At 39.3% G+C, this 14,907-nt stretch overlaps 1 protein-coding gene across 1 annotated transcript; it reads left to right on the top strand.

Annotated features, from left to right (window-relative positions):
* Nucleotides 1-116: 116 nt before the first annotated feature.
* ccdc3a (coiled-coil domain containing 3a) lies at nt 117-14,495 on the top strand. The gene is made up of 3 exons (XM_055190537.2): nt 117-1,655; nt 2,971-3,145; nt 13,783-14,495. The coding sequence occupies exons 1-3, from the start codon at nt 1,300-1,302 to the stop codon at nt 14,035-14,037; spliced, it is 786 nt and encodes a 261-aa protein (XP_055046512.1). The 5' UTR covers nt 117-1,299; the 3' UTR covers nt 14,038-14,495.
* The last annotated feature ends 412 nt before the right edge of the window (nt 14,496-14,907 follow it).

Below are 14,907 nucleotides of genomic sequence, written 5' to 3' on the forward strand. Positions count from 1 at the left end.
TATATACAGCGTTGCAATGCGCTAGCGCATGCGTAGTACCTGGAGCAACCTGATTAAAGTGATTATTTGGAGTAATTCTTGATTAAAAGACAAATGTTATGACCCAGTTAATGTCAGGTTTTATTTTATGTAAGGTATGTTTTGTTTTATTGTGATTTTAGCAAAGAATGTTAAAGATATGAGTCTCTGCCTATACAAGTAGATAAGACTTTGTCTCTTATTACTGAAATAGCCGCCGCCTTGACTTGACGGCAAATATGGCCGCCGTGTGCGGCGATTTTACATAAAGGACTTTGTCTACAGCCATTCTTATGAAGGCAGTCGTAATGAAACTCTGCGCTAAACCAGCGTTTAGTCACGCGTTTTCACCAGCTGATGCTGACGTCACATCGTGACCCGGGATTTCCCTGCGCCGTCCTTGCGTTTTCCGTGCGGTCATTTCGCGTGACGCACTCTAAACGGGTCAAAAATGGGATCACTTGAGCGCCACAATGTGCTTTGTATCGCAAGTTATGCACGAACATTTTTATTATTATTTTGTTGTTGTTATTGTTAAATAAATAACAATGCTTCATAATGTAATGTCGTTTTTTCGCCGCTAGGTGCCGCTAACTGTAAATAGAAGCAAATGATTTTAGCTGTTCATGACAGGTTTAAAAAAAAAACCTAAACAATTTTAAAACAACATATATTTATTTTTAAAAACAATAAATAAATAAAATTCGGGTATATATCTGACCGTGAAACAATAACTAATTTATAGCTAATGTAAACTATAAAAAATATACAATTATTAAAATATTTATATTAAATAACTATAAAACTGTTTAAGTGTGAAAATACAACGTTTAAAAACTTTAAATATAAAAAGCTTTTATTAAGAAAGACTGAAATATGATAAGTATTGCTCAGTATTACGTCTATACATGCACCGCAAACTGATGGTTCGCCGCGGGAGACCGCGCGCCTATTGGCTGACCAAACTTTAGTGCCGTCCGATTGGCCTGAGACGAACTTTAGGGGTGATGGATGGGAACGTGGGAACTCGTACTGGCTAGTCACTACAGATCTGGACTCCGTGAACTGACCCCAGGGTGCACTGCAGCGGGTGTGCGCGCGTAGCCCATTTACTGAAGATGCTCTCAGAATGACAAATACAATTCGGTTTATTAAATAACCTGGATGATTATGTGTCCAAAGTATTAAAACTACATGCGTATTACCCAATCCCAGGTTTGAACAGCTTTGCGCACGGTGCGAACACTTTTACGCGCGGGTTTAAGTTCTTGCACGGGAAGGATGCGCATTGCGCTTTTGGTCACGCTGGGTTGCGGGTTCGCGTTTGGCTGCCAGCTGCCCACCGAGTGGCGACCCCTCAGCGAGGGGTGTCGGGCTGAGCTCGCCGAGATTATTGTGTACGCTAAAGTGCTCGCCATTCACGAGGAGCCGTATGCGTCCAGCTACAACTACCTGCCGTACTCGCGGGCCGAGAACGCGCTGCTGTACGCGGCGGAGGTGGAGATGCTGTGCGACCAGGCGTGGGGCAGTATGCTGGAGGTTCCCGCGGGCTCACGCCTTAATCTCACGGGACTGGGGTACTTCAGCTGTCAATCACACACGGTGATGGTGAACAACTCCTACATCTTCTTTCTCAGGTGGGTGCGTTTCTGTCCTCTGCAGGTGGGCACAGGTGACTGCTGAAAGATTTCAAATAAAACCATCAGTTGTGTAACCTCAAAACCATTAAATTTTTTTAGCTACCAGGCTTTGGGTGTTATTGCAGTAGGAGTTGTTGTTATTAAGTCCTATCCTCCAGATATTGTCACACCAACAGAACTCAACACATTATCAAAAGATGCCCACACAAAGACCATTATAGTTTATTATGACCCACAGAGGCCATTATGTTTGTGATGGTTTATATTGTTTTTCAGCAGGGTTCAAAGAAGCACAATGTGTTTGTTTACAATGTGTATATTTTAGATGCCCCTTACATACTAAATCATTTGGCAGGTAACCTGAAATATGCTAAATGTGGTAAACAACGTTAAAAAATCTCAACCTTCAAAAATTTTTTAGGGTAAGGGTAGGGATTAATGGCTCCCTACGAGGAAAACTGCAGTTTTTATGTTGTAAAATTAATTATCATGTACTAACCATAGTGTAAGCTCTCATTTCAAGTCAGGAAGGCATTAAGACATGTCCGAATCCAATGTTTGGTTTACTTTCTGAGATAACTTCATGTCTTGTCCCACAATTCTATGCTTGGGCATGCACGGGGAATGTGATTGGTCTTGCCTGGTCAAGTTTGAAAAAATAGTAAGCAAGGAAGCAGCTGGAGCAAACATTTAGTGGAAATAAAGTTTTATTTTCATTTTATACACTTTCTGATGCATTTCTAGCAAGAATTTAGTATTGTAGTTTCAAATATGGTATAATAAGTTATCACAAGGCGCTCTCGGTTTATTTTTCAAACTGAATTCCATTACGCTGTCTATGAGTGTGTCCGAATGCCTTTCCCAGAGCTGCCTTTATGCCCCCGAAGTAATTTCCTCATGAGGCAGCGAGGCAACAAGTCAGCTGCCTGAGCTTTCGGACGCAGCCGTAGTATTTGTTGTAAAACCATATTTCTGACAGAAGTTTTGGTGCCTCCTCATTATCAATATGAATACAGTGTTTGTTAAACAATTTGGTCTTTAAATGTCCCATTAATTATAAAAGCATAAAAAAAGAATAAAAAGGTAATAACTTAAACACATTATTGTTATTGTTTCTAAAAAATAATAATAACTAAATCATTTTATTTACCTTTCTAATTCTTTGTATGGATAGTAGTATGCAGTTAATAGCTACCATGAGAATGTAGTGTATTGATTTGTTCTGTCTCATTTGTGCCTTTCCTGAGCCCAAATTGGAGACTTTAAATTGGATACTTGTTTATTGATGTCTGTTTGTCTTTGTCTTATACAGAATGGATGAAAATTACAACATCCTCCCTCACGGAGTGAACTTCCAGGACGCCATATTCCCAGATACACTGGAGAACAAACAACTGTTTTCCAGTCTCTTCCAGTTCTCAAACTGCTCTGCCGGACAGACAGTACACAACTTTAATAGTGAATGGGAGAGCCAGGAAGACAACAGGGTACAACACCCACACACACATAACTGTTTTAATATATAAGTAATGGCATTTCATCTCATTAGTAGCTTTAAAGCAACATATGATTTGTTGGTAAGAATATTTAGGTAGATAGATTCCCAAATATAACCAAACCTGCATGGGTACACACATGCTCTTAATATCCACTTGAGCGACAGGTATTGATCCTGTCTTAAAATTTGTAGGTCTGTACTTGGTATGCAGAAAACTATATATCCTCTGTCAAGACAACATAAAGGGAAAAGACAGAGACATAAATCTGGTGAAAGTGAGCTAGCAACAGCATGCACGTGTGTGTGTGTGTGTGCTTATTTGTGTTGTTGCAAGCAGACATGCAGTGTTTGTTCAGTGTTTTCAAGCAGTTCGGTTGTAAATTCACTTGGATCGTAAATGTGTGTTTATGGTCTGACAGGAGCGTCTATGTGCCGTAGTTTTACCTGCTCCTGCGTGCACTGCTGTTAGATGGAGACTGTAGGGCTTTAACAGTAAAAACAGACCCAATTTCCATTCCAGCTGTGCTGGAGACAACACGACTGCCACTGAAGTAAAGAAAGAGGGAATCTGATTGGCTGTTGCTAACACAGGTAATAAAAAAAGGTGTAGCAATATGATTTAAAGTCTAGCATGATCCTCCTACATCACACAGATACTTAGACACTTGGTCCCATTCTTTGGTGGTCTTTGTATGGCTCTGACTATTTTATCATGGGAAGAGGTTGAGGTGATTCAAGATTTCATTTAACTTGATGAAGGTCGAATTAAAGGCCCCCCGACTAGAGCTTGTCCACTTCACCCACGTACACACATTCACTCGAACACACTCATGAGCAGTCTATCCCATTATAGTCAGATGCATTTGTCACTAAAAATAAAGAAAGTATTGAAAGTATAAGAGGATACACCAAAAAATGTGGGGTTGTTTCAGCCAATGGTTGGATAAATGGGCAAACCCGAGAGCTGGCCTGAATTAAAGGTGCAATGTGGGACATTTAGAAGGATCTCTTAACAAAAATACTATATAATAAAGTTAACTATTTTATCAGTGGTGTATAAAGATCTTACAAATTAACTGTATTGTTTTTATTACCTTACAATAAGACGTTTTTATTTACATACACTACATACATTTATCTACAGTGGCCAGTAGGACAAACTGATCTATAGAGCGCGTTTCATCTCTACGTTGTCTCAGACAATTACATGTTTGTCAGTGCCGGCCGTTGATTTCTCTTCCGAGAAGCGCAAATTCAAAATATGTGTTTGTTGTGTCATGTGAACCATGTGCCTCTTTTCAAAATACGTGCCTGCTGCACAGGCGTCGAAAGGATTTATGATAAAAGACACACCCACATTCACAAAATACTTGCAAGACCCTAACTTAACACTAAACTCTGATTACACAGAGATTAAGCGAGCATCTGACAAGCGCGAGCGTCTCTTTTATCATGAACCCTTTAGACACGTGTGCAGCAGACACTTTTTTATTTTGACAGCACACGTGATGCACTTAAGTTAACATGACGCACCGAACATATATTTTGACATGGCGAGCCACACACATGATGGGTAAAATACATTTTGTGACGAGCTTCGCATCGTGCTCCCTCGAAAAAGAAGTCACCGGCCACCACTGGTGTCTGTCCTGTGGCAGCAACTGTAGCTTTTCTTTGCCTTTACGAAACTGAAGTTGGTTCACAATCTCACCGCTAGATGCTGCTAAAAACCCTATTACACATTTAACCTTGAAATATCCATATTTGAACTAACCACATGTTGAAACAAAGGATATTATCATTAACTAAAACTAAAACCATGAAAACGTGTCAAATAAGACATAGGCTTAAATATCTGCTGATACATTAAAAATGAATTTTAGAAATGTTGCTTTAGCAATTAACTGAAATACATTTATGTTGAGGCACTAAAGTTATTACCTGATAAAATAATCAATTATTAGTACACTCTAAAAAATTGGTGCTAAATAGCACTAAAGCTTGTACAATTTCTAGTGCTATAAAGCATCTATGAAGAACCATACGGGGGTGATATAGTTATAGATATGTATAAAGGCTAGACGTCTCGCCCGCACTGTTGGTCAATTGAGTGGAACGTCTGCATTTGGGGGCCATCTTACCACACAGGCAGCTCGCTCACTCGTGGCATTGAGTTTTAATGGTGCAGGTCATTTTTTACCGATTTTCAAATGGTTTGGTTTGTTATAAACATCAAATATGTACCTATGACACTGCATACTTATACAAAAAAAATCATGAAACATGTTAAAGCATCCAGAATTATAGCTACGTTAATAACGTTTGTAAGAAAATATGAAAATTGGTAGAAAATTAAGCAAGTTATGGTCATTTAAAAGTGCCTGCACCATTAAACTCAATGCTACGAGTGAGCGAGCTGCCTGTGGTAAGATGGCCGCCAGGTTATGACATTAGAGACTCTGCCGTAACACATCTAGCCTATATACATATCTATAGATATAGCACCACTATAGCACCAGATATGATTCTATATAACACAATATGGTTCTACACAGGTGCTACATAGGTGCTATATGGCACTTCAAATGGTTCCCCTATTACGAGCCAGTGAACAACTTTCAGTGCTATTTAGTAGTGTTGTAGTCAAGACCACCTAAACCGAGACCAAGTCATGACCAAGACCAAGACAGGCCAAGACCAAGACTTTAAAGGGTCAAGACCAAGTCAAGACAAAGACCAGTGCTAGTCACTGCATTAAAATACTTATGATAAAATCAAATGTGGAATATTAGGCACTTCTTGTCTCTCTCTCTCTCTCTCTCTCTGTGTGTGTGTGTGTGTGTGTGTGTGTGTGTGTGTGTGTGTGTGTGTGTGTGTGTGTGTGTGTGTGTGTGTGTGTGTGTGTGTGTGTGTGTGTGTGTGTGTGTGTGTGTGTGTGTCATCAGAGAAGTTGATAAAATAATCAAAGGCATTGCAGATATGTGAGAATTTATCTTTGTCTATAAGCAAATAAAAGTGAACAAAACTGGAGCTGAAATCAACTTAACCATTTATTCTGAACTGTCTTTTCATGGCTTGCCATCCACTTAACACAATGCAGGTGTTTTTAGTAATAAAATTAGAAAAATTATCATTGGGAGAAACTTAAACAATGCTTAAACAATGCCAACATCATATGCCAAACCTAAATAAACTGCATATAATTAATGTTAAAAAATAAATTTGTGATGTGCCATTAGTTGTGGTCTTGACCGGCCTTGAAATAAAATTCTGAGTCCTCTTTGTCTGAGACCGAGACGAGACAATGCGGTCGATTCCAAGACGAGACCAAGACCTTTAAAAAGTGGTCTTGAGACCGATGCCAGTCTTGAGAACTACAACACTACTATTTAGCACCATTTGTTTTTAGAGTGTAGAAAACTAAGAATATCAAAATAAAAGCTAATTCAAAATATGAATAAAACTAGAATTAAAGTAAAATAGTTGGTTGAAACAACCTGTCATATGTTAGTTTAAAGGGTTTGTTTAAACTACGGGTTGAAAAAAGGTGGAGGATAGAAGAAATATAAGATAAAGTAAAAGAAAGAAAATAAAATAATAAACAGAAAGAGCAAAACAGAGAGTGAGACATCAGCTGGACATGTGAACATCTTCTCAGGAAAACAGTGGTGGGTTTTGAAAGAGAAATAAATCAGGCGTTTGATCTGGACAGCTCCAAACAGAACTAATGCAATGTCAGGGGTCCTCACACTCTCTCTGAACAGGTCATGAGAACACAGAGAAAGGAGAGAGAGAAACACACACACACACACACACAAATATGTTTGTTTTGTTGAGATTAGTCTTGCTGTATATTCAAGCACAACAAAGGGAAAGCTGTTCATTAGCCAGACTGGGGTTTTCATGGGGTTTATTTTAAGCCAAACACAATGAGAAGATGGAGTGGACAGACAAATAGCCACTTCAACAAACCAAAACAGTCATCAGCTCATGAGAGGCACAGTTTGAGATTTAAAGACAGTAATGTAGCCATAGAAAAATGTTTTGAGAGGAAACCAGTGGGAATCTCCACTCCCACCAACACTGACCGACCCTGTACTGTCAAACTGAGCTGGATGAATACTTTTGCGGCCGAAATGAATGTTACTGCAGCAAAATATTATACAACATGACTTTAGTACATGTTTCATGCTAAATTTGATACAATTTAGTTGTGCAATAGCAAGGTATCACAGAGAGTCAGAACTGTGATATGTGTTTAAGCATGTCCAGGTGTGAAGCAGTGACCTGAGGAGGTGTAAGGTAACCAACAGGAGTCCTCTATACCAAACAGATGTGAGGAGCCATTTGTACAGATTCACTTAAAGGTACAGTGTGTAATTTTTAGAAGGATCTCTTTGCAGAAATGCAAAATAATTTACAAAACTATATTATTAGGGGTGTATAAAGACCTTTCATAATGAACCGTTATGTTTTTATTACTTTAGAATAAGACCTTTTTATCTACATACACCGGGGGTCCCCTTACATGGAAGTCGCCATTTTGTGCCGCCATTTTTCTACAGAAGCACTTAACGGACATTTTTTTTACTAAGATGTCTCTGATGATGACATGCTTGTCTAGTGGCGGCAACCTAAGTAAAGCTGTAATCATGGGCCTTAAAAGTTAGGCCCGAAATGTCCGGAGCCCGACAGAATGCAGCCCGAACCCGAACGTACATTAAGATTGACAGCTTTTTAAAAGCCCGAACCCGTTTACAGCCCGACATTATTTAAATGTGCGCACACACACAGCTTTTGTCAAGAATGAGAAATTTACACAGGTTTTAACATTATTTATTAATGACTAATAATCTACACGCCACTTGGAAGTTGAAACAAAGAAATAAAATAAGTCATCTGTAACATTGTAACATCTCATTCTAAATAGGCTTATGCAATACACTATAAATATGCCAATAAAATTATTATTTCTTAACTAATTAAATTAAGATAATACATTCTGAATTAAGATGGGTATTTGGCAATAACGAAATTAAGAGAAAGGCTCCGCGGGATTTGCGTCGGCACTTCTCTCCATTACTGCCAACATTAGTCTATATCCTTTGTCTAAATTATGTATTTAAGACTCGATTCATATTTAGTTATACATTGAACAACCTTTACTCACCAAGATTAGGCTACATGTTGTTGATGAGGAAAATCATTAAATCCACTGTAAATTAATTCAGCGCGGTCCTGCGCTACTGATAGTGCATCCAGCAGCATTGAACTTGACCGCTCATTTACCTCACAAAGCCGGAGCGCAAGCCCGAGCCCGCCCCGAGCCCGTGTAAAATGTTAGAAATGAAGCCCGAACCCGCCCGAGCCCGTCGGGTCCCGACGGATCCCATCGGGTTCGGGCAAAGATCTTCAGCTCTAAACCGTAGCTTCTCTATGTGTTTAAAAGTGAGGGGTGAGCAGTGGATTAAACCATTGGTTGCAATTCCCAACCTCACCACTAGAAGCCACTAAAATATACACACTGCATCTTTAAAAACAACCTAAACTTGATCAACTCTATTGGTCACATGGCATTTATTATCACATCACTGTAAAAATTCCTTGTTGCACTTACAATTTTAGGTTTAATCAATTAATGAATTATAATTTCAACTTTCTTTAAGGAGTTGCTATAAATTATAAAAATAAAGTTGAAATAACTTAAAGGTGCAGTGTGTACATTTTAGCGGCATTCAGTGGTGAGGTTGCGAATTGCAACCAATGGCTCAGTCCACCGCTCACCCCTCACTTTTGAAACGCATAGAGAAGCTACGGTAGCCGCCACCGGAAAAACATGTAATTGACGGAGACAACTAAAAAAAGTTTGTCCGTTAAGGGCTTCTGTAGAAACATGGTGGAACAAAATGGCGACTTCCACGTAAGGGGACCCTCTGTGGATGTAGATAAAAACGTCTCATTCTCAGGTAATAAAAACATAACAGTTCATTATAAAAAGGTCTTTATACACCCCTGATAATATAGTTTTGTATAATATTTTGCATTTCTGTCAAGAGATCCTTCTAAAAATGACACACTGCACCTTTAAGCTAATTCAACTTTAATTTTATAATTTATAGCAACTCCTCACTAGTTAAGAAACTTGAAATAAACTGTAAATGTAAGTTGATTAAACTTAAAAATTTAAGTGCAACAAGGAATTTTTTTTAGAGCAGAAAACTGTTTATCGCAAATGCTGTACTGTAGATGTGATTTTTGATTGTTTTTGGAAATCGAGGAGGGAGTTCAAATGATTTTCATCCTTTAACTGTTATAACACAAGATCACACGTCCGCAGGGATACTTCACTAATCACATCTGTACATAAGGAGACAGGAGAAGATAATGACAATGCATGTGAAGCAGAAACAGGTGGGGATTATTAACAGCCCCGGGAACCTCAGAGATAATAAAGACTCTTAACACATGAGCTTTCCTGTGGGAAAAAGGATTATTTGAGTAGCCTGAGGGACTTAGTGCTCTTGTGACCAGCACTTTATCAGCCTGGAAAACACATTACACCTCACTTTCTGTTTAAACATCATATCTGTCTGTCTATCCATCTATTTGTCCATCCTTCTGTCTGTCGGTTGATGTGATTTTAGTTTGGTGTACTAGGTAGGAGTTTGGTGAGTTGTGTTGTTTTTACAGCAGTGTGTGTTGTGTTTAGACAGCAGGATACAACCCATCCATCCATCTCATCCCATTGTGTTCTATGCTTTGTAATTTTTTTCATTTTATCATTATTGCAGCTGTACAGCATTTCAAATTTATTAATCCGTATCATTCATGTTGTTCAGACTTCAGAGTGAATATTTTGTGGCGTTAGTTTTCATCATATGAGGGATTTGAAGCCTTCCGTTATTCAGATAAGAATGCGGGGCCTCGCATTGCTCACATACACATGGATGCAGTCATGCAGTTACAGGCTCCACATGTGCACAGACACACACAGCGTGGATCTTCTTGTCAGTACTGTGGATGTAACAGCAGGACACTTTTGAACATTGTGCACCATACACACACATTGGCATGCGTAGGGGCTCAGAAAGAAAAGACAGGGAGTAGATCATAATGAGCATAATGTACGTTGACCTCTATTCCTGTTGTATGATAAGACTGAGAGAGGGTTTGTTAAAGTAATACTCCAGCCAAATATTAAATTACCTCAGGATTTACTTAAGCAATTTGAGATACATGTCAATCATCTTTCAGACAAACACATTTGAAGTTGTTTTGGTGGATGTCCTTGCTTTTCCAAGCTTATAATCAGGGACGTCCCAGAAAATTTTAATAGGGGTGGCCAGAGGAGGCCATAGCAATTCATGGGGTGGCACCAAAAAATAATTAAGTTTAATGCATGTTAATTTATTCATTTACTTTTGTTTCTGGTTAATGTAACTTAATGCTTTTAATTAGCAACAAATTGCTATTTAAATAGTGTAGTCCTTTGCAAATGGACATGTGGATATGTTGGCTGCCTTCCTCTTTATTTCGATTTTTATAATAAACTATATTATAGACTAAACTTAATATTAAAAAACTTCACTCTTTCTGGTTTCTATGGGTTGAAAACAACCCAGCATGTAAGAGGATAGAAAATGTAAGATAAAGTAAAAATAAAATAATGAACAGAGAGATGGGGCGCCATTGCTTTTGATGTGAGTAAACGGGGATCAGGGAACAACTTTTGACTTTAAAGCCCAAAAAAGTGTATCCATCCTTCACAGAAGTAATCCACACGGCTCCAAGGGGTTAATAAGGGTCTTTTGCGGGCCGCGTAATTGATTTTGTAAGAAAAATATAAATATTTTGAATTTTATAAACTATAATAACTAGCTTGAAATAGCCAGCCATCTTGAAATCACGCTATTCACGAGAGTCACTGCGTAACATACCTAGCAACAAACGTTCACTACGTTAAAACTTTTTTGTGCGTCCAAGATGGCTTTATTACCAGAAGCTGGTCATTATGGTTTCTAAAATTTAGAATATGGATATTTGTCTTACAAAATTGCATTGATTACCCACAAAAGACATTTATTAACCCCTTGGAGCCATATGGATTACTTCTGTAAAGGATGGATGCACTTTTTGGGGTTTAAGGTCAGAAGTTAATCTCTGTTTTCTCCCATTGTAGAGCTTGGAGGAGCGGGAACATTTGCTGGAGTGGCTCCAAGTGTGTTTGTCTGAAAGATTATGGACATGTGTAGCCTATCTCAGATTGTTGAGGGTGAGTAAATCATTGAGTAATTTTGATGTTTCGCTGGAATATCGCTTTTATATACGCAAAGATGTTTTTCAACCCCTGGGGAGTCTGCTGACATTGGCTTAAAGGACAAGTTGGGTATTTTACACTTAAAGCCCTGTTTTCAGATTGTTTATGATGAAATAGAACGGTTTTGACTGAAATTTGGACATATGATGCTGCCCCGAGAATTTTTGGGTGTTTGTGTTTCGGCTCCTGCCTTTACGGTGGGTTTGGTGGTGCGCTGGAACAATCCTTTCTGGAGTGCGTTGAACTTTCGTTTGCGGGGACGTGGGGCTTATCGAGTGGTCGGGGGTGTTCAGTGGTATGCTCACACAAAAATCGCGTTAAAGGATGCTTTCCAACAGGTGTTTTAGCATTCGTTGTAAACTTGTGGACCTATTTTTCCAAACGCCTCACACCCGTACATTCTTCCGCTTAGAGCTTGAATAATAGACACTCCAGCCCAGTTGGTGGCGCTAATCCACCATTGCCAATTGCAAGAATACAAACAAAGTTCCCGGCGGCGGAGTAATACCTCACAGCACATCTAATACAAGTCAATGGAGTTGGCAAAAACTACGATAAAACCCGTTGGAAAGCATCTTTTGCAGCGATTTTTGTGTGAGCATATCAGTGAACACCCCTGACCACTCGGTGAGTTTCACGTCTTTGTAAACGAAAGTTTAATGCATTTTAGAAAGGATTGTTCCAGTGCACCATTAAACCCATTCTAAAGGTAGGAGCTGAAACACAAACACCCAAAAATTCCCTGGGCAGCCGCATATGTCGAAATTTCAGTCAAAACCGTTCTATTTCATCATAAACAATCTGAAAACAGGGCTTTAAGTGTAAAATACCGAACTTGTCCTTTAACTTAGCACCCTCTTATATACGTTACATTATTACTACACTCGCTAGTACGGTTTAATCTTAGCTGCTATATTCCGCTGTTTATGTTAACAATTTGTCTGGGTGTTCTCCTGCATCTATTCATGTAAAGCTGCTTTGAAACAATTAAACAAGTGTGAAAAGCGCTATATAAATAAAATAAAATTGAATTGAATATACACTAACCTAAAGGATTATTAGGAACACCATACTAATACTGTGTTTGACCCTCTTTCGCCTTCAGAACTGCCTTAATTCTACATGGCATTGATTCAACAAGGTGCTGAAAACATTCTTTAGAAATGTTGGCTCATATTGATAGGATAGCATCTTGCAGTTGATGGAGATTTGTGGGATGCACATCCAGGGCACGAAGCTCCCGTTCCACCACATCCCAAAGATGCTCTATTGGGTTGAGATCTGGTGACTGTGGGGGCCATTTTAGTACAGTGAACTCTTGTCATGTTCAAGAAACCAATTTGAAATGATTAGAGCTTTGTAACATGGTCCATTATCCCGCTGGAAGTAGCCATCAGAGGATGAGTACATGTTGGTCATAAAGAGATGGACATGGTCAGAAACAATGCTCAGGTAGGCCGTGGCATTTAAACGACGCCCAGTTGGCACTAAGGGGCCTAAAAACATCCCCCGCACCATAACATCACCACCACCAGCCTGCACAGTGATAACAAGGCATGATGGATCCATGTTCTCATTCTGTTTACACCAAATTCTGACTCTACCATCTGAATGTCTCAACAGAAATTGAGATTCATCAGACCAGACAACATTTTTCCAGTCTGTCCAATTTTGGTGAGCTCGTGCAAATTGTAGCCCTTTTTTCGTATTTGTGGTGGAGATGAGTGGTACCCAGTGGGGTCTTCTGCTGTTGTAGCCCATCCGCCTCAAGGTTGTGCGTGTTGTGGCTTCACAAATGCTTTGCTGCATACCTTGGTTGTAACGAGTGGTTATTTCAGTCAAAGTTGCTCTTCTATCAGCTTGAATCAGTCCTCTGACCTCTAGCATCAACAAGGCATTTTCACCCACAGGACTGCTGCATACTGGATGTTTTTCCCTTTTCACACCATTCTTTGTAAACCCTAGAAATGGTTGTGCGTGAAAATCCCAGTAACTGAGCAGATTATGAAATACTCAGACCGGCCCGACTGGCACCAACAATCATGCCACGCTCAAAATTGCTTAAATCACTGTTCTTTTTCATTTTGACATTCAGTTTGGAGTTCAGGAGATTGTCTTGACCAGGACCACACCCCTAAATGCATTGAAGCAACTGCCATGTGATTGGTTGATTAGATAATTGCATTAATGAGAAATTGAACAGGTGTTCCTAATAATCCTTTAGATGAGTGTATAAGCAAACATTACAGTACACATGAGTCACTGTCTTCTTCTTTTTCTCTTTCACATTCTCTCGTTCTGTCTCTCAGTTGCTGTGCTCCTCCATGCAGAAGGTGCTGATGGAGGAGGAGGAGCGGGTCGGGCAGCTCCAGGAGCTCGTGGCCGAGCTGGAGAGAAAGAATAAGCAGTTGAGACAACGCGTCGGGAAACTGCGAAGTTCCCTGCGGAAGACCCGGAAAGCATCACGCCGTGCCGAGCGAGAACGGCATGAGCTGCGAGAACGTCTGAACGCAGCAGAGAGGCATGCTGGACATCATCTCAATGCCATTCCACCTCAACACTGATATACACATGGAGCTCATACACACACAGGGCACGGGATGATAAGAAACATTACACACAGACTCTAACAGACTGCAGGGTGGTTTGTTTATACATAATTCCTTACCATGACTGTCTGAATTACCATTTCGTTTCATTTAAAAGTTACTAAAATAATTTTCGCCCCTTTAAAATGGATTTTACACACAGGGTCACATATTTCAAGGAGAAAGAAATGTTTGTGTTATTTAGTTTAAATGCTGTTTAAAAATAATAAGGTTTTGACAATAAAAGAACTGTAGATTTTAATCTACCCCAACAAATTATTCTCCAAAAATGCTTGATGTAAACTGCACACTTTGTATATAACTTCATCCTTAGGTGTGTTATTTTTGTTTTATAATTTTTTTATACTCTTTCTAAAGAAATGTAAGTATAGTTTTCTATCTATTCACTATTCAAAATAAAATGCGAAAGAAAGGTGTGCTTGGATTTATGACTGCTTTCCTGTTTGTGGTTGTGAGTAAATAGTTTGATCTGCTGGTTTGGGATTAAAATGCTTTCAAAGCTGATTCATTAAAAGCCAAACATTAGCTGACATTTCAGATAAAACAGACTCTGTAGTGCATTGTTACATTACATCACTCTTCAGATACACACACACACACACACACACTCAGTTACAACAAAGGCAAGCCTGAGAGGTGTGATTACACTGAATAACATTATATGAGACTCTTCCTTTCTGGTGTTACTGATATAGTAAAACATCACAAGTATCAAATCCTCAGTTACTTTCATCTGTTAAGCAGATTGAGGTAGAGTATGGTCCTGTCCCAAATGGCACACTCCGGACTTGTGGTCCTCCTCAGAGTCCACACTTTGATGACATC

This window comes from Misgurnus anguillicaudatus, chromosome 1, assembly GCF_027580225.2.
Source record: "Misgurnus anguillicaudatus chromosome 1, ASM2758022v2, whole genome shotgun sequence".
NCBI classification, from domain to species: Eukaryota; Metazoa; Chordata; class Actinopteri; order Cypriniformes; family Cobitidae; genus Misgurnus; species Misgurnus anguillicaudatus.

Excerpts from the sequence above, each read along its gene's own strand:
- ccdc3a (XM_055190537.2), top strand. The coding sequence starts at position 1,300 with ATGCGCATTGCGCTTTTGGTCACGCTGGGTTGCGGGTTCGCGTTTGGC. Across the intron at positions 1,656-2,970 it reads TCCTACATCTTCTTTCTCAG|AATGGATGAAAATTACAACA; the intron begins GTGGGTGCGTTT and ends TGTCTTATACAG. Across the intron at positions 3,146-13,782 it reads AGAGCCAGGAAGACAACAGG|TTGCTGTGCTCCTCCATGCA; the intron begins GTACAACACCCA and ends TCTGTCTCTCAG.